Here is a 19811-nt window from a genome sequence, read left to right as displayed (position 1 = left end):
CATGAACAATGATGTGTGATGAGCATATGCATGTTGTTAATTAGGATATACTTAGAAGGATGATAGACTCTTTGCTCTAGGGGAAGAGGATGAAGCAGTTGTTTTAAAATTATGTTTTTTTTACACTGGGACTTGGGCTTCTGTTGGGAAGCTAAAGAGGGGGTGGGCTGGCTCCCTGACTTGTATCACAGCAATCACAGCAGTTTTTGTTTAATCTGTTTTACAGAATGGGAGTTCACGGAAATGTACTTTGAAAAGAGGGTTTCTCTGGTTGTTTTTTTTAAAGTAGTAAATTGAAATGTACCAGTAAAAAGAATTAAAACATGGGAGTTTTTTTGTAAGCTGGTTGACAATTACTTTTTCTATCAAAGTAGTGTAGCATTGCTTCCTGAGTCAGCAGTATGACGATGTGGTATGCCCCAAATCTGATTTCATGCATTTCATAAAGGACTTTGCACATGCGATCAAATCCATCTCAATGTAAAGGAGACCTCGAGGCTAATTTTATGATATTTTTCGTCTAGTGTGTCACTTTATGTCAACTTTTGGACTAACTTGTGTGTCTTTTCTTTATGGTCAAGGGTTTTATACCATTTTTATTTTCTTCCCAGGTTATGTGTGCCCATTGAGCCACCCCTGACACAAGAAGCATCATCAGCACTTTATTAGTGATGGATACTGAGAAGAAACCAGAGAATGATGAGGATGACAGTGTAAACAAAGAAGCAAAAGACTTGAGAAATAGTTCACCCCATGATGTAGATTGTGGGCCTGTATCTGAGGTGATAGCAGATTCCTCTGAGAATTCCACAAGCAAAAGAGGTTTTTTAGAGTCATCAGACTTTGACACCACTGTCGTGGAGAACGATGGAAATGAACACGCTTCCAAGAGAATGAAATTAGCTGAGGCAGAGCCCTTCCAGTCGGGAGAGCTGGGCATCCATGGGTCAGAGAGGCCTGAGGGCGCAGGCCCGGAAGTGGGTGTCCCGTTGGAGGGGACAGGGGCGGGGGCCCTCCTGAGTGACCCTGATGGAGGCGTGTGTCTTCCTGGTGCCTTCACCGACCCCTGCAATGTTAGCCCCACGGACGCTGCTTCTCTGGAAACAGACGCTGAGAAGAAGCCCACTCAGGAAATGGTTTTCCTCGATCCAGGAAGAGAGCTTCCCTTCCCCCAGAACGAGATGCATGCGAGCGGTACCCTCGGAAGTGTGGATGGAGTTCTGCAGTGCAGCGCGCGTGGTCACTCGTTTGCTTCCTGCTCCGATTTGGAGAAGCACGCTGAGTGTCACACGCAGCAGCCCGAGGACCACGCCTGCGGCCCCTGTGGCCACGAAGCGGAGAGCAGCGCGGCCTTACGTGTGCACGTCGGGCAGGTGCACGGGCCGCAGAGGGTCTTTTCTTGTGACCTCTGTGGCTTTCAGTGTGCGGAGGAGAACCTGTTGAATGCACACTATCTCGGCAAAACACATCTCCGGCGTCAGAACCTTGCTGCTCGTGGAGGGTTTGTACAGATCTTAACCAAACAGCCTTCTCCTAAGAAGCCATGTCCCATGGGAACAAAAAGTGTTCACACAAAGCCAAGAGCGTCTAAGCCAATAGCAAAGAATGGCGGTTCAAAAGGAGTACGAAACGTTGGAAGCAGATTGAAAGATTTCAGAGGAAGCATTTCTAAGCAAAGTGGAAGTGGCAGTGAGTTGCTGGTTGAAATGATGCCATCCAGGAATACTTCACCAGAAAAAGTAGAGACTGTTGAAGAAAATGTAACCTCCCTCGATATACCTCGGAATCCCGAAGACCAGAGTAAAAAGCTAGGAGACTTAGTCACCTCAGAGGGTCTCCTAGAGAAATTGGAGTCTACCAGGAACACCCTCCAGGCAGCCCACGGTGTCAGTACAGCCTCAAGACCCAGACCTGAGCGGAACATCCTCATGCTGGGCAACAGCTTCCGGCGACGCAGCGGCACTTTCGCCTTAAGGGGCCAGGCAAAGAAAAGGTTCACTCTTTTAGGAATCAATAAAAGAGGCACTACTGAGACTCAGAGGCTGTGTTTGAAACACTTTAGGACACAGATGAAAACAAGTGATGCTGAGTCAACACCTCAGCATGCAGAAACCGGTGGCAGCGTCCAGGGTCTGTGCGTCACCTCCGCAGAGACCCGCGACCTGAAGCAAGACAGGAGAAGCTCCCATCTCCCGTGCTCCCTCGACTCGCTAATGGTGAGGCCGCCTTCTGATGACCAGGGGTTGTGTATGTGTACCGACTGTGGACACACAGCCACAAACAGGACAGAGCTGGAAGTCCATGTGAAGAGGTGCCATGCAGGAGAGATGCAGTCTCACTGCCAGACGTGTGGCTTTTCCCGTGCGTCCAGGAGGGACTTGGGTGCACCCCCGCACAATAACCGGCATCAGCAGACCGCCCCTGGCCTCACTTGTCAGTGTTGTCCCTTTACTTCCTTGAGCGAAGCGTACCCGAGAGACCACATGAAGGAAAAGCACAGTAGGGGGTTCCTTTGCGCGCCTTGTAATCTGTTCTTCCCATCCGAGAGAGACATGGAGGAACACAAAACAACCGAGAAGCACATTCACTTGTTGGGTCAGCCAAAGACTTCTCAATCATTTAACAGTGATTTGGTTTCACAGACTTTACCCTTAAGTAGTTTAGAATCAGAAAATACAAAAGATTCTGTGAGTGAGTCAGGAAAAGCAGCTCAGGAAGAACCAGTTCAGTCCAGGGTGAGCCATGGAAATGAAGTAAGACATGCGAATAAGCCTCAGTTTCAGTGTAAGAAGTGTTTTTATAAAACAAGATCTTCCACTGTTCTCACAAGACACATAAAACTCCGCCATGGTCAAGACTATCACTTTCTTTGTAAGGCATGTAATCTTTACTCATTGAGCAAAGAAGGAATGGAGAAACACATTAAGAGAAGCAAACATCTTGAAAATGCTAAGAAAAATAATATTGGCTTAAGCTTTGAAGAATGTATTGAAAGGGTGTGCATAGGTGCAAATGACAAAAAAGAAGAGTTTACCATTTCTGGGAATGGAAGGATAGAAGGCCATGTGGAAGGTGTGCAATTCCAGGAGCACACCTGCCTCGACAAGAGCATCCTCCTTCCCCAGGAACTGTCACAATCTGGTGTAATCACCAAAGAGGCTGAAGTAGCTTTGACCACTGCCCCAAAGAGAGGGAGACCTAAAGGTAACATCTCACGGACGTGTTCACATTGTGGTCTTTTGGCCTCGAGTATTACAAACTTGACTGTGCACATTAGACGAAAACACAGTCACCAGTACAGTTATTTATGCAAAGTGTGTAAGTATTATACCGTAACTAAGGGAGACATGGAACGTCACTGTGCCACCAAGAAACATAAAGGACGGGTAGAAATAGAAGCGAGTGGAAAACCAAGTTCAGATATCATTGTTGGCCCGGAAGGGGGTAACCTTGAATCCTGTAGGAAGAACACCACTTCAGCAGTTTCGGAAGTACCTGCCAACGAGTCAGCTGAAGCAGACACCTCCGTTTCAGAAAAGCCAGTACTAGAGCAAGGGAATCCAGTTGAAGTTGACGTTGAGAACGTATTTCAATCTACAGATGGGGAAACTAACAGTCACGTTCTTGAGAAAAAGGAACAGACGTCTCTAGAACCAGAGGACCTTATCCATCAGGGCAACGCCTGCTCCCAGGGAGATGACGCAGGTACAGGAGATAACAAATGTGCACACTGTGAGTTTAACGCTTACTCTTCTGCTTCTCTAGAACTGCACATAAAACGGAAACATACAAGAGAGTTTGCGTTTTATTGCATGGCGTGTGATTACTATGCTGTGACTCAACGGGAGATGACCAGGCACGCAGCAACAGAAAAACATAAGATGAAAAGGCAGTCTTACCTGAACTCTTCTAACGCAGAAGCCAGTTCTGCAGAAATGTCCAAAACCATAATTATTCCTGAAGGGCAGCATCAGCAAAGTTCTGAAGAATTTCAGGTAATTTCAGACCAACCCTCTGAAACTCTCAAAACTAGAAATGCCACTGATTGTTCTATTTTGGATGAGAATACGAATTTAGATATGTCCAAAGTACTCTGCGCTCCTGGCTCTGTAGAAATTGAGACTGAGGAAGAATCTAATCTCAGCGAAGATCATTCCTTTTGTGAAGCTTTCCAGCAGCCCCTTGCCAAGGATAAAGTAACAAAACCCGAGGAGATGATGCCCCTTAATATTTCCTCTGATTATGGCTCCCCAGGCAACTTTCAGAATGAAAATTCAGGAAGCTCAGCTTTGAATTATGAGACAGCAAAGAAAAACCACAGTATGTTGAATGACGTCAGTCATCCAAACACACATTGCAGGAGTGATGGCGGAAACATAGGGGACAAGGCAGATAAAGTCCTTGGCAAACGTGTGCTCCCCAGAGCTCCAGAAGGAGAGCACTCGGCTGAGAGCACCATGCTGAGAGCAGCTGGGGAAGAGCTCAACCCGGGTAGCAGTGGTCAGAACAAAGCTGGAAGTGTGCAGACTTCAGGGCATTTGAAAGATGTGCCAGAAGATCCTGTTCTAGAGAATAAGGAGATTCTGATGAATTCCCAACATGAAAGTAAAATAATTTTGGAAGAGGACGGTCCAGCTTCTGATAGCACCGTTGAAAATACTGATGCTTATGAAACTATAATCAGTATTGATGATAAAGGACAGGCTGTGTACAGTTTTGGCCGGTTTGATTCTTCCATCATAAGGATAAAGAACCCCGAAGATGGGGACCTGCTAGACCCGTCTGAAGAGGGGCTCATAGCAGCAGGAGTGAGAACGAGTGAGTTGCCCTTAAAGGACTGTGCTCAAGGTGTGAAAAAGAAGAAAGCGGACGGCGGTTCCTTTGCCGAATCCACACGAATTCGTTGTGATGACTGTGGCTTCTTAGCAGACGGTTTGAGTGGACTGAATGTTCATATAGCCATGAAGCACCCTACAAAAGAGAAACACTTCCACTGTCTGCTGTGTGGAAAGTCATTCTACACGGAGAGCAACCTCCATCAGCATTTGGCCAGTGCTGGTCACATGAGAAATGAACAGGCCAGCGTCGAGGAGCTTCCCGAGGGAGGGGCCACCTTTAAGTGTGTCAAGTGTACAGAGCCCTTTGATTCTGAACAGAATTTATTTCTGCATATTAAAGGGCAGCATGAGGAACTGCTCCGAGAGGTGAATAAGTACATAGTGGAAGACACTGAGCAAATCAACCGCGAGAGAGAGGAAAATCAGGGGAACGTTTGCAAGTACTGCGGGAAGATGTGTCGCAGTAGCAATTCGATGGCATTCCTAGCGCACATTCGCACTCACACAGGTACGTCAAGTGCAGCAAACCTCTCTTTACCCACCAGGTGCAGAGGAGTGATAGAGTTCAGACATTTGTTCCCATTCAAACGTGGAGGCCTTACCTGCATTTGCCAGTTGGCCTTCACCCAGTTCACCTCCCACTGCCTCGTGGCTCTGGACGCAGCCCTAGTCTTTGTTGACACTTAACATTTCTAAAGGTAATTAACTGAGCCTTACTGATTCCAAAGGCACGATGTTTGGCAGATTTATTTTATCAAGAAGCCTAGTCCCTCTGATGCGTTTGTTCAGTTCCCGTCTCTCAGCTTTTCAGTTGTCTCTAAGTCCTAGTTGTTTGGTTTGCCAGGGTGTCTATTAAGTGGCACTTTGGGTTTCAGAGGACATATTAAGTGGCTTTTGAGGAGTAGAATATGAAAATTTTCTTACAGTTTTAGGGATTTAAATGTATTCATTGCCAGATAGTTTATATCCCAAAGTGTAACTCCCCGGCAACAAGATTCTGCTTTCAAGGATCAAAATTAGTCAACACTTTTCAAAGTTAATATGTCCTGGGGATTTGGTTTGCATGGAGGTAGCACTTGATTTAATTTCTGTGCTGTCACATGTAGTGTTCCATTTTAATGTTCAATTTTAGGTAGACATTTTTTAAAAAAACTTTTTGTGGAAAATACGTAAGCCACTATTCTAAATTTATGTAAAAATTCGCTGCACTGTTTCTATAAACCTGCCATACATTCTTTGTTTTAAATGGACAGCTTTTCTAAATCATTGTGCTCTGCTTAGACAAGTTCTGTCTCCGTGGTTGAATTTATGAGTGGATTTGAATAATAAATTCACATTTCAATGAACATATTTTCATTAAAACTGTAAGGTTTATTTTACTGTACTTTTAAATAATGGCTTATTATTAAAGCTATACTTTAAATTCATGCAGTTTTTGAAACTTAGTGCACGGTTACAAGGAGGAAGACAAAAGGGTATGAAACATTATTAATAGTTCAGGGTGATTAAAGATAGGTAAAAGTTTTTCATTGAAGAAAGTAACAGGGCAACCTGCATAAGGCTAATCCAGGTAAATATAAACATTGTACTCTTGGTCCCAGCTCTTCCCATGTAGTAGAACCACTCCTGGAGAGTAAGGTCAAATACTTACTTCTTGGCCTTATTAATACCTCTGTCGGTACCGTCTTGCCGGTCACTTTCTGAAATGATATGGTTTTAGAAATCAGGCTCTTTCATGTGTGCAGAAAATAGGTTCTTTCTTAACATGCCCTCTTAAGGCAGATAAAACTGAATAAAACTAAGAGGAAGCTGCTAAGGGAGCTCTTTTTAGAATTCTTTATGCAACTGTCTGGCCAAGACATGTTGCTTATAATTGATGTGTCCATTACTTGAATTCTCTTGTAATTATAGTCAATAAGTCTTGTAAATGTGTTAAAGCTCACTAAAAGCATACAAATTCAAGAACAGAGTAAGGCTAATAATTTAAAATAATCAATGTAGGCATTTCAGCACTTAATTTCCCTTGTGTGTTGATAGCTGATCATTCTTAATCCATTAAGATTTATTTAGTCGTTTACAATGCAAAATAGGTTTGCACTGGTCACTTGTGCCATTTGAAAATGTCCACCAGGTTAAGTGCAGAATGTAGTCCATTAGTCTTCCTTGACGATATGTATTAATTGCATTTAAAACCAAGTTAATGTGGGTGTGAAAGTGAGGTAACTATCAATATGTGACAGAGTAACCCTACTTATATAAGTTACATCATTGATTGTAACATTTAGTAGAAGTTAGCATACTTTTCAACATCTCCTGTTGGCTTACCAGCAAGTACATTTTTATTGTGTTCTGAGGCCCCACAAAGAGCCCTCTTCCCGAGTCCCCAGTGCCAGCCTCCATTTCAATTCTGCGAGTCACTTTTTGCGGGGAGGTTGCTCTCCAGGATTTAATCCAAGGTTGTTTTTTTTTTGTTGTTGTTGTTGTTGTTTTCCTGGAGGCATCTTAAAATGAATTGCTTCTCTGATACTTTGCTTATGTCCATGAAATAGTAATTCAGGGACTGTTATTAATGGTTAACTGGAAAAGGGCTTGTTCTTCCAATCCCTGTTTTCATATTTTGTGATTTACTATATGTTTTATGTAACCTTTTCTTCCCATCCTTAACACAATAAAAGCGGCACTAGAAGAAACAAATGAGTTTTGGTTATCAAGGATTGTGGGAAAAAAGCCTCCCAGAGTTTTCCTGAGTGCTCGCTGGTACGAAGCCATCCACATGACCAGAAAGAGCAGCGTCTCCTTTCCCTTTGCGTTAGTAATACAGGAAAAGCTGTTCATTTTCTCTCCGGCATTGTTCTGGTAGTTAGAGCTTTAATTTCCAATACCAGAGGTCATTAAGTCTGAAGACTGTCTGAAGCCCTTAACTTCCTGTTCAGAGCATGCTGGTCCCTGGCGCTATTTGGCAATGTCCACACGTGGGAGAGCGTTAGGGCTGGTGGTGTTTGTACCTTAATAAGTGACGGTTCAGAAGCCAAATCAGCTTGGGAAGAGGCGGTTAGGGGGAGTTAGTGCGTCGAGTTTAAGTGCAGTGAGGGCCGGGGCTCTGCTTTGCTCACTGCTTCAGCCCCCTGCGGCGCTGGCTTTCAGTGCTGTTTGTGGAATGAAGGAGTAAACAGATGAGCAGACCCGTGAAGTGTTCAGTGTAGGGAGGGCTGTGGGGTGGAGGGGCGTTAATCAAGCATCTTACTTGATTCTTTAAGACCTAAAGTCTTCTTAGGATTTTTTAAGTGTCAGTGTCACGTCCGTGTATGCATAGCAGCTGGCAGTGAATGAAGTCGAGGAAGGCCAGTGCAGGTCTGAGGGGGAGGCTTTGTTTTTTAAGTCTTTGGAATTCTTTAGGTAACATTGTGAGGTGCCAGAAAGCTAGAGACCCTCTTTCATTTTTCCCTTTCAGAAAACCTCACAGGCCAAATTAAAACAAAACAAAACAAAAACTACTGAGGGTAATGCTATCGCATGGAGTGTGGGACTATTTGAAATAATACTGACAGTTTATAATAAATCTCAATACGCCTGAAAGACAAATTTAGAAAGATATGGTTTTACAAATTTTGCCTTAACAATACTATGCCTGGATTCATTTTGGAATGGGCCTAGCAGGCTTAAAAATGGAAATGCTATCAGTTAGGAAAAAAAAAAATGGGACATTTCTTGTTTTCTTATACAGAAAAATGTTACCCCTAGTCCTGTAGTATTAGAATTTTTATGGCCAGAAAGGAGATGTTAACACATCTCTGCATGTAAGATACAAAAAGTAGTCAGGGCCTCCGTGATTTCCGCATGGAGACAGTCAACAGGGTGACTCGGGGACGTGTTGTCAGCACAGCAGCAGTGATGGCTGAAACCCGAAGGAACTGTGGTTTCCACCAGGGAGCCAGGGACAGTCCACTGAAAGCGCTGAAGGTCTGTGTCCAGCCTCCGTGGCCTGTGCGCTGCCACCCAGAGGAACTCACAGCCTGTAGTGCAGAGCGAGCACACAAGGGCTTGAGTCACGAGATATTTTGGATCCTTTGACCAAAATTGTAATAATACACGTGTTGAGAGAGCTTTATCTTCTTCGTTTAGAGTCCTGATGTTGTTGATTAATAATTTCCTAATTACCTTTAATGCAGTTTAATTTAAAGTACAGGTAAATTGGTTCTTCTCACTCTTTTCTTTTACAAGTCCCTTTATAGAATGCTGTGTCAAGATGAAATGTTCCAAAGTAGTGATAGGCTTAGTTTTATCAGAATCATTTAAATAAACTGTAGTTTCTAATGTGACTGATAGAATGTGATTGCTATAAGCTGCAGTCTCAGCCTGCTTTTGACATTTAAACATAGAAAGCTGACTAGATATAACCATTCAGGTGCTAAATATATTTTACCTCTACTTCTAACAGTAGCAATGGAAGTATTAGAAGATCTGGCTTCATTGTCTTTGAACTGTGAAATATTCAACTTTGTCTGCCCGTGCTTAGTACTGTTGACTTATTTCTGTTAGAAGATTAAAATTAAATGCTTCACTTTTTTTTGTCAGCTTTTGGGAATTAAATTGAAATTTAAGACTCTAAAATTTTTTACTGAGCGCTTCAATTTCAACAGAGTATTCTTGGAGGAATTTTTTTCAAGGGCATATTGTGCAAAGTTCCATTGATCAAAAATGATTTACTGCAACTTTTTTATTTGAGCTCTTTTTGTATATTTATTAAAGTTCACCTATGTCATATTCTGTCTAACTGTATTAGAAGAGGTACTTCACCAAGTAGGTACTAAACATGCTATGAAAAATTTGGAAACATTGTACCAATTTTAAACTGTGTTTTTTTTTTAATGATTTTATTTTCTTGAGGATTTAAAGGTTAGAAATAGAAAATGGTGTATACGTGTTACACTTTGCAAGAGTGTTGCTTCTTGCTAATATGGGTACTGATTATCAATTAGTAACTATGTTCCAGTTAGAATCTACCTATTACTGACAATAAGTTTGTGGACTCTGAAATAATTTTGTCTCATTTTTGAGTATAGATTAATTCTTATTTCTTTATGAAATAAAAAAATGGTTGGTACTATGCCTTTTATGTTGAAATGTTTGTTCTTGAAATCAGCAATAGCCAAAATGTCAGTAATTCTGATTTGCTGAATCATCACAGATTTTTGGCTCTAAAATGATCATAAAAGCAAATAATTTATCCACTATATATCCTTATATTGTATGGTATTGAAAGAGTAATATCGTGAATAATTTGGGATAAATGTTAGAAAAAGAACTGAAATATTAATGTGAAAAAATTCAAAGCTGTAGAAATATGAGGGAGTGGGGATGTGGCCACTGAGAAATTTATTTGATAATAAATATATTTTTAAAAAATATCAGCTACTCTGTATGCATGTATGTTTTAAAAATGTTCCATTTAAAATGTTAAATGACTTTTAAAACTATTTTTGTGAATTGTAAAAAAATATTTGAAAGTATGTAGCTCATCTCATCTCCTTAGTACTGCTCAGGTGTATCACCTTTGACTTTAAATTTTAGAAATGTTATTGAAAGTGAGAAATACTCATTGGAACATTAAAGTCTTCTTGGTGGAATAATTGTGGAATGCATGTCTGTTCAAGTTAGAAAGGAATGCAGGTATTCCGTTTTGGGGATAGAAATTTGTAATTAAAGTATAAGTATGATTTAAGGTCTGGGCCTCTTTTAAAACTTTATCAGTAATGTTTTATTCAAATTCAAATCATACTTTATGTTAAATTTATTTAGGATCAAAACCATTCAAGTGCAAGATATGCCATTTTGCAACAGCTCAGCTTGGCGATGCCAGAAACCATGTCAAAAGGCACCTTGGGATGAGGGAATACAAGTGTCATGTCTGTGGGTGAGTAAATTGAAACCGTCTCTACCATGGTGAACCCCAGGAAGCATGTGCAGGATATCCATTGTTTCAGAATTCAAAACTGATACCAGTAAGAGTGGCTAAAATTATGCATGCGTATCCTTCTTTCCATTGTTATGGTAAATTCCTTAAACACAGTTATGACATTCTTCTCCCACTTCTAATCCTGTACTGAAGATGAGCAATTTTATGGGCTACAAGGTCAATTTGAACCTGTAATCTGTAAATTGACTAAATTATAGGATGTTCATTCATATCGCCAGAGAGAAGTGTAAATTCCATTTAAAGACATACAAAAATACATAATATAGCTTCAGGATTGTATATGTATGTTTTTTTTTCTTTTGCTATACCGCTTTAATTTTAATCACAGTAATGGTTCTTTGGATACATTGGACACATTCTATAAGGAAAAAAGCAGAAAAAGATTTAATTTCAGAGAACTGATTATTGCAGGGATGAAGCTTAAAAAACCAGTGTATAATGTAGGTTTTTGTGTAATGTTATTTCAAAACTTGTTGTTTTCCTGTTTTAGTTAATGGCTCTTTCCTCTAAAGAATCGTTCACAATGTTTAATTGTCACTCAAATGTGTTGCATTTAATAGGAAGCATTGAGATGCCTTAATGCAACACTAATTAATTTAGCAGAAATGTTTAAAAGGTTTTAAAATGCCATGACATCTATGGTATATCATAGGGCATTCAGAGCTGGATTTTAATACCTTACTTCTGATTAAAAGTATATTTTAATGCTGTTATGCTAGAGAAATTAACTAATAAGTGCATGATATAAAAACACTTTATGTGAAACTTGAGGAACCTGCAGTTCTTATGGTTAATTCACAAAACACTTCAGATTCAATTAAATTATGCAATGCGCACATGTTATATTAGGTTTATTTTTTCAGTGGAAGATTCTTCTGGTTAGCACTACTGTGTAAATGTCTTTTAAGTCAAAAACACTTTCTGTTTTTTAATGGACTGTACATTTCATCCCAGGTTGCAGTTGCGTTTTTTGACCCTTAAGATAGTTTTACAAATAACTTTGCAAGCAGTTTTATTAACCATGGCCTGTGATTTATTCATTGGCAGAAATGATGGTTCAGTGACTTGGAGCTAAAGTAAATGAAGATGAACCTTTGCCCTAAAGCCCCCTGAAGATCAGTGGGAGAATGAGTTTTGTTGCTACTGATTTTAGCTGCAAGGGTCGAGTGCCACATGGTTCATTTAATTGCTCCAGGTCTTGGAATTTTAAAAGATACTTCATTTATTGTTTTTACCATGTGAGTTATAGGGAAGAGGAAGGCCCTGACTCCAGTGAAAGTTTGTGCGATGACAATAAGCAGTTTCTTCTTTGTGTCTGCAAAATAAGTAAATAATTTTTGCGTACTATGTTATTATAAACCTAATTCCATTCGTTTTTTATTAGCATTACCAAAACCTGGAAAGAGAAGAAGAAACTTTCAGAGAGCAGTTTCTGACATATGTAGCGTCAAAAACAATGTCTGATTGATTGGCTTTGGTTGTGTGATTTGAGCAGTGCACACTTGCTTATTAGCTCATTGCTTAGCATGTACAAATGGCATGTTTCACTAACGGTTTATATAGTGATTCCCAAGTAAAGAATTATAAATACATACAGCTATGTTGAGTTTTATACGGCTGTCAGAGAGGTCTACGTGTGTGTATACACATAGAAAAAGCAATCTAGATTCCCAAATTGTATCTCTTAAAATTACAACAGTCGTTGAATTTTATTTGACCAAGAAATAATACTTCTCTTAATTTTTTTATGTGAAATTTGATTTAAAAGTCACATAACAGTTATTTGTACAGGGTAGATATTTTTACAGTGAAGCTAAAAGTTCTGAAGAATTTCAGTAAACTGCAGAATGCCTATCGGCCTATGTAGTGGACACAGAACAATAATGAGTTAAATACCCTTTAATGCTAAAGAAAAAGTATCATAGGTTGTTCTGTATTCCATGTGTTTCAGAGGGATAGAGCAGAATGTAGGTTAAAAATTAAAGTAAAAAACGTTTAAAAAAAAAGAGAATTGGCTATCAGATTAGTGGCAGTAGAGAGCACTGGTACATTAACATCACTGACAATGTCAATTCATTATCATTGATGGCTAAATAATCTTAGAAATGCTCAGTGGACCTATTAGTTCCTGAACATAAGCAGCTCATGCTGCATTTCTTCATTAGCTTTAATTGCTATACATTTTACCTTTTAAAAAATCATGCTTTAAAAGGTGACGTGATCTTTCAGGAACATTAACTCTATAATTTTGTCACAAACAGAAGGTCTCACACTATGTTTTCTTTTCTTCAGTAGTTAGTATCTTAGTGTCTGTTTTAGAATTTTACTAATAACCCCTTCACTGTTTGAGTTGTAAGAAATAAGTGGTTTTTCAGACAGTTCTGTTAGAGTAATAGTATATGAAAACAGTGGGGCAGGCACATTTTTAAAGTGAAATTATTACTCACAGTGTTGTACTATTTTTCCTTAGTAACCTCTTGAAAAAATCTTATATTCTATGGTGAAGTTGATGAAAACAACAAACAGTACATTTTGTTGAACAGACCTCAGTATTAATGTTTCAGTTTATTTGTGATTGTGTGACTTCTTTTTCATATCTTTAAGATTTTAGAGGCTCATCAAGTATGTGTCATATATTATTTACTAAGGCTTAATTTAAGGGTTGTGCATTAGCTACTCCTTTAATAAAAACTGCCTTTTAAACTTTTACTTCAGTTGTTTGAACCTACGCTGATCTTCTTTGAATTTTTAAGCTCAATTTTAAGATCTCTCTGCCCTCCTCATCGGCAAATCTTAGCCACAGTATATCATGGATTTAAGTTATTTGACCTAAGAGGCTGAATGTATTGTATTCGATGTCTAATTCCTATTGCTAGCTGGGATTCAGAATTCAAGATTTAAATTTTGTTTACCCATGGTTTACATGCTTATGTCAGGGTATAGGTTTCAAAAATGTATTGCTCTGCACTTCCTGTTGTAAGAGCATGTTATAGATAATTTCATTTAAAAGCCTTTCATTTTACTTTCACTTTTAGGAGGAGCACTTTTTGAATTACAGTTTCTTAATGTTTTTCTTACTTCTGAGCATGACCTCAAGAGGAATTTTATAGAATATAAGTGAATTTATATTTAGCACTTGATGGATAGTTAACATGAAAATGTGCTATGGGTCGGACATAGGGCTTAGTGGGGGAGAAGATAAAAAATAATAGAAAACACCTTATATAGAAGTTAATAATTTTGTTGGGAACATATGTTTAAAAATAGGTAAACGCATTTTTACTAAGTCCGTGATCTTTACCTTTGCTATTTTTCAGTAGTCAAGAACTTAAAAATCTCAGTGGCTTAAGAACATCATTGTGGAAACCATGTTTTGTTAAATTCACTTACATTTATTTTAATAATCTCTTCCTCCGTGTGTGTACACACACACACACACACACACACACACACACACACACACCAGTGTATATATAATACTCTCAGTAATAAATAGTATTTAAGCAGTGCTGTGTTTTAGTGTACAACTTAATTAGCAGTCCTTTAATTTGTTGATCTCAGTTTCATGAGATTGTTTATCTCATGTTTATTACCCCATTGTACAGACAGTAAACCTGAGAGTAAAAGTATTTTTACTGATGGAGTTAAATTATGGGCTAGTAATGGTAGACCACTGTTTCCTTCCTTTTAACTGTGCCTTTTCTTTATTTCTCTGCTTTTGTAATATCTGTTGTTTTGGTTACTGATTTTAATTTGTACTTATTTTTTTCTCTCTAGGTAGGTTGTTTTCTCTAGCATGTGGTAGCTGTAACTTCCAGCCCCCAGCCACTTTTGTTTCCTGCTTTTGCTCAGACTTACATTATTCTAAAAAATTCCTTGCACTGTATTTTATTTTAATATTCTGGTATTCAGTCTCTGTCTCTCTCTTTTTTTGGTCTCTCTCTGTTTCACTTTTCTCATATTAAAGTGTTGTTTTAAATAATTTTATTATTTTTCCTCATTGTTCTTTATGTGTTGATAATTTATTGCACTTGAGTTGTTATAAATTGAATGTGTTAGTATCATAGAAATAAGTGCCTAAAAAAGTGAAGATTTTATTGTCTTTCCATTAGGATGAGAGGGGTAAAATTGATCATCTTGGGTTATGGTTTTTATTTTTCATTCCTAGTTACTACAAAAAAAAGACTAAATAGAAAATTAGTAAGTAGCCTGTGATTTCAGTAAACCTGGGAAATGATACCTAACTTTTGTATGCTATTATTCACAAAAACCCCAGTATGCATGATTTAGGGGTTATGTTATTTTCTGACTGCTTTCCCTGTGTCTAGTCTTGAATCTTGTATATAAACAGTTGAGTAGTACTTACCTAATCAGGAGAGAATAGGGCATTTACTAAATCTGTCACCTCTGGGTTCATGAAAAGATTCTAGACATTTTCTATTGTGTATTAATGTGCTTATGAACTGTTTATTCTTAGTTGGTTTAAGAAACCTTAAATAGAAAGTTACTAATGCAGCAGAACTCTTTTTGTGTGTGTGTGTGGCATTACCTAGTTTTTGTGCATTAGAAGGGATCTCTGTGTAGATGATTATAATGTCACTTTCTGACCTTTGCAGCTTGAATAATTGTAAATCATTGCTTCATAACGTGTCAGAGAATGTCTGTACTAGGCAATTAAATGGCAGAATATAATAGACCAAATTATTGCCTGTCATGTTTTCAACAACACAGTTAGTATTTGAGTTACACTTAATCATTACGTGCATTAGCGACTTCATTGGAATCCAGCTTCAGGCTGAGCATGAAATACATTACATTATTTAAACCTCTAATGGTACAAGTCATTTATTTGTGTTGAAGTGTACAACATGCAGAGTTTCATAAAGCAAGGAACACTTGAGAGCTTAATTTATCCAAATCAAAGTCTAAATGCAGATAAACACAAGTGGCAAAAATCAGTAATTTTTATAGGCTGGAAATATTTAAAAATACATGGTTGTGTATAATTTTAGGCAGCAGGAATAAATTAAAATCACTATTTTTAGTCTGTTCTGAGAACTAAAGCTGTGTATACCTAAATCATTAAGAGCACCATGGGGTTGCATTTTTGGCTGAACAATTAATTACGGCCGTCATATCTTCAGATGTATCCAAATAAAGTTAGTTTTTGGTTTGGCTGGTTGTTCTGGTTAAAGAGACATAGAAAAAAAGATATAGATAGAAAACGTTTGTTTTATATCATGTCATAAATTATACATGTAACAATATAAAGGGCAGCATCTCTCAATTTTATAAAAAAAATCAAAACTAACATTAAAATACTCTTGTTATAAAGGATGTGTTACATATTTTATCTCTATAATATTTTAATGCTCTTTGTTTAATGGCATATTTTTGTCTTTAGTTTGAAAAGTTAAAAATCCCACATAATGCCGCCTCTCTTCCTGTCAGTGAGGAATACCAAATGTACATTGTTAGTTTATTCCTCTGGTGTTGAAGTCCTTGAAGTACCATTTAAATACTGAATGGATGCTATTTTATATTTTTTATAAACAAATCACTTTTTATTTTGAAACTCTAGGAGATATCTTGGTTATTATATTAAAATAAAATACACTTTTTCTCAGATACGATTGTAGGATATTTTTTAGTGAACTGCTTTGTAAATCCAGGAGAGAGTCGGGGGTATGGTTAGGGTAACGGGGAAGAAACAGAAGAGAATGTTTCCCGCCTCTCCTCCCAGGGAGAGGAGGGCATCTTCGTCACCACCGTATCCTGTGCTCCTGTTTTGTGATGGTGTTTTCTTGAATTTCTGCCTTGGAAGAGTAGGGTCATAGATTTATTCCAAGGCAGTAAGTGTGATTAGCTCATAAGAAAATAGAAATAAAATACACATTGTCATTTGTTGGTGTTGTAGTTGAAAACATTGGCCTCTGTCTGTAAGGTCTTTTCCAGTGTAAAGGTCTTATCTCAGTGACTTAAGTAATTTTTGCTTTATTTTTATTTTAAAATGTTCCATGGTGACTTTAAAATTCTATTGTGGAATCACAGGATTCTTTAGTCCTCCTGATCCCAGGAATGAAATACAGGAGGGCAGCTACTCCTCTGGTTCCTTTGCCTGTCCTGTGATTTTTTTTTTTTTTTTATTGTTAACCTGTTTTCTCCCTTCCTTTCCCTGTTCATGTGTTTCTGAAAGTCCTTTACTTTCTACAGGGTTTTGCTCTTTGATTTGTCTGAGACTGAATAAGAGGAGGTGTTGGAAATGTAGATAGGAGGGAAGTACAACCATTGATTCAGGTATTCATTCCCCATTGGGCAGATTCTTGACAGTTTCCTCTTCAAGTAGGCCCAGGTGGTGCAAGGGCCCTGTGGTCACGTGCTCCAAGTAGGAGAGACAGACTCAGAGGCAGACTACAGGGGAAAGAGCGGGGGATGGTGGTCCGCAGAGGAGGGTTGCCCAGCTCTGCTTGGGAGCAGCAGGAAAGTCTTTATTCAGAGGATAGGCTTGAGTTGGTTCTCGAAGGATGAGGAGGTATTTATACACAAGGCAAAAAAGGACACTTTTTTATTAGAGGGAACAGAAGAGCAAAAGTAGTGAAGTATGGAATAGCATGGCACATTAAGAACACTGTGAGAAATTCCTGGAGTTTAAGTGCTTAGAAGGGGTGAGGCGGGGGATTTTTTTTAATACTAAATATTTACGGAGCGTCAGTGTGTGCTGTTAGTCTTTACGGTTAAAAGATCCAAATGATATCTGCTGCAAATGGATGGAGAAAGCTCAGGTAAAGACATGCCCAAGTCTTTTCTGAGTCTTGTTGCTGATTCAAAACATATTTCACCAGCTGGGTAGCATGATGTGAAGGTGAGTGGGGTTAGGCTGGCAGCCAGGGGCAGCCCATTCCAGGCGGGGCTTTGGAGAGGTTCAGCCAGGAGCATGGCGAGTTCTGGAGCCGCAGGGACTTCAGCTCTGCCTGAGGTGGGATTGTAAGGGAAGGGGCAGCGGGCAGGGCCGTGTCACAAAACTGTGCCATGCTACGGTGCTGAATGCTGGCCTTTTCCTCTGCTTTCCATCACTTTTTTTTTTTTTCTTTTCTTGTCCGACTTTCTTCCTAGTTTTCTAGAGTGAATAAGCAGCGAAGGGAGGAAATAGAGACCCTGGCAGGAAGTGAATTACTACTTCAGAATGAAGGGGCATGGGGACTGGCCGTGGGCAATTATTTTTAAGAGAATTTCATTGTTCACAATTTTACCTAGGAATGCTGTTGACTGTGGATAACTGTAATGGAAACAGGTTAATATCGGTTCCATATCACCTAATGCACCATAGTTCCAAATGATAATTACAAGGACACACAGTTAGGTGGCCATACTGCAGATGTCCACGTGCAACTGATACATTGAAAACGGACGTTAGAGTTGTTTCCATACACAGTTCATCTGGCAGGGCAATGTAAATTGGGACAGGAAACCATCAATTAAAGAAAAAATATATATATACTGTCTTGTAATGGGTATTATTCTTCTACTTCTTAGTCCTTGGGTATGTAAATGGTTTCTGTTTCTATGGGTTCTGTCTCCATACCCGTTGTTCACTTTCACTCATCCCTGGAGCTCCTTTATTCCTCTCGCTGCCACTTGCTTTAGCATTTTACCAAGAATGAGTATAAGGTCTTTGTTATCTATGTATTTAGAGTGCCAAGTAAGAACAGTTCCAAGCACTGTTTAATGCTACTCTGTAGGTATATGAATTTTTAGAAAATTATTTTGGGTTTGCTGTTCCCTTTCAATTTTAAAAAGTACTTTTTACTGCTGAGGAGCTATAGGAGTATACTGAGCTGGACCAAAGGATGGTTGTTTTGAAGGACTGATGAAGGGTTAATTAGCATCATAAACACACTGTCAGCTTTACATGTGGTTCATGGGGAGCTAGAAGATTCTTCCTATAAAATCTGGCTGGGGCTTCCCTGGTGGCGCAGCGGTTGGGAGTCCGCCCGCCGATGCAGGGGACGTGGGTTCGAGCCCCGGTCCGGGAGGATCCCACGTGCCGCGGAGCGGCTGGGCCCATGAGCCATGGCCGCTGAGCCTGCGCATCCGGAGCCTGCGCTCCACAACGGGAGGGGCCGCAACAGTGAGAGGCCCGCGTACCGCAAAAAAAAGTTAAGAAATTCTAGAAGAGACAATGAAGGAAAAACAAAAGCACTATGAACCTAGTATGAATAAATGTTGAGATGGGGGCTTCTCTGGTGGCGCAGCGGTTGGGAGTCCGCCTGCCGATGCAGGGGACGCGGGTTCAAGCCCCGGTCCGGGAAGATCCCATGTGCTCCGTGGCCGCTGAGCCTGCGCGTCCGGAGCCTGCGCTCCGCAACGGGAGAGGCCGCAACGGTGAGAGGCCCGCGTAATCTGGCTAAATGTAAAATCTTCCCTCCTAATCTATTTTAGAAATGCTATTGTAAGTGAAAATGGTCTCATGTTGTTAACACATCTGATAATTTTCACGATCATATTAGCAAATAAGTATGAATTTTTTTTTTTTTTTTTTTTTTTACATTGTGGGCAGTCAGTGCTTCCAAACCTAAATTTGCACTAGTCTGAAAATTTGCCATGTGTTTAAATGTTAAAGAGACAGATAGTGGACAGATAAAGAAATTTGGGTCAAGAGCTTAAGAGACTTTTCACAAATGTAGATAGGAACCCAGGACTTCTGACTCTGGGGTTGATGTTATTTCAGTTATATCCTGCTGGCATTCTGTTTAGTCTTAATATCTGTCTTAAACTTCTGGTTTCACGAATTTCAGCCACCAGTCTTTTGAACAAGGGAAATACTGGCTGCATGTTTAAGCAGCAAAGTTAATTAGTTGATTGACTTGTTCATTCATTTTTCAGACGTTTTCTGGCAAGCTTGTGTGGGCTGGAGTTTCGGAAGCTCATGGTGGTGAGGCTGTCATGATGCCTTTTGCGTTTAGACAGTCAGGTGCCCTCAGAGGGTGTCATTACAG

General features: G+C 39.5%; 1 protein-coding gene across 4 annotated transcripts in view; it reads left to right on the top strand.

Annotated features, from left to right (window-relative positions):
- ZNF407 (zinc finger protein 407) overlaps positions 1 to 19811 on the top strand; it is a 414468-nt gene that overhangs the window by 24467 nt on the left and 370190 nt on the right. For all 4 annotated transcript variants that reach the window (XR_010836938.1, XM_067015316.1, XM_059039468.2 and 1 more), the window contains exons 2-3: positions 612 to 5346; positions 10638 to 10752. Coding sequence is in view for 3 of the 4 variants with exons in the window: in XM_067015316.1 (XP_066871417.1) it covers positions 672 to 5346; positions 10638 to 10752 (4790 nt within the window). In the remaining variant the exon portion in view is untranslated. The remainder of the gene's footprint in view (positions 1 to 611; positions 5347 to 10637; positions 10753 to 19811) is intronic.

This window comes from Kogia breviceps, chromosome 15, assembly GCF_026419965.1.
Source record: "Kogia breviceps isolate mKogBre1 chromosome 15, mKogBre1 haplotype 1, whole genome shotgun sequence".
NCBI classification, from domain to species: Eukaryota; Metazoa; Chordata; class Mammalia; order Artiodactyla; family Physeteridae; genus Kogia; species Kogia breviceps.
The sequence above is the reverse complement of the archived record's forward strand: the minus strand, read 5'-3'. Positions and strand labels throughout refer to the sequence as shown.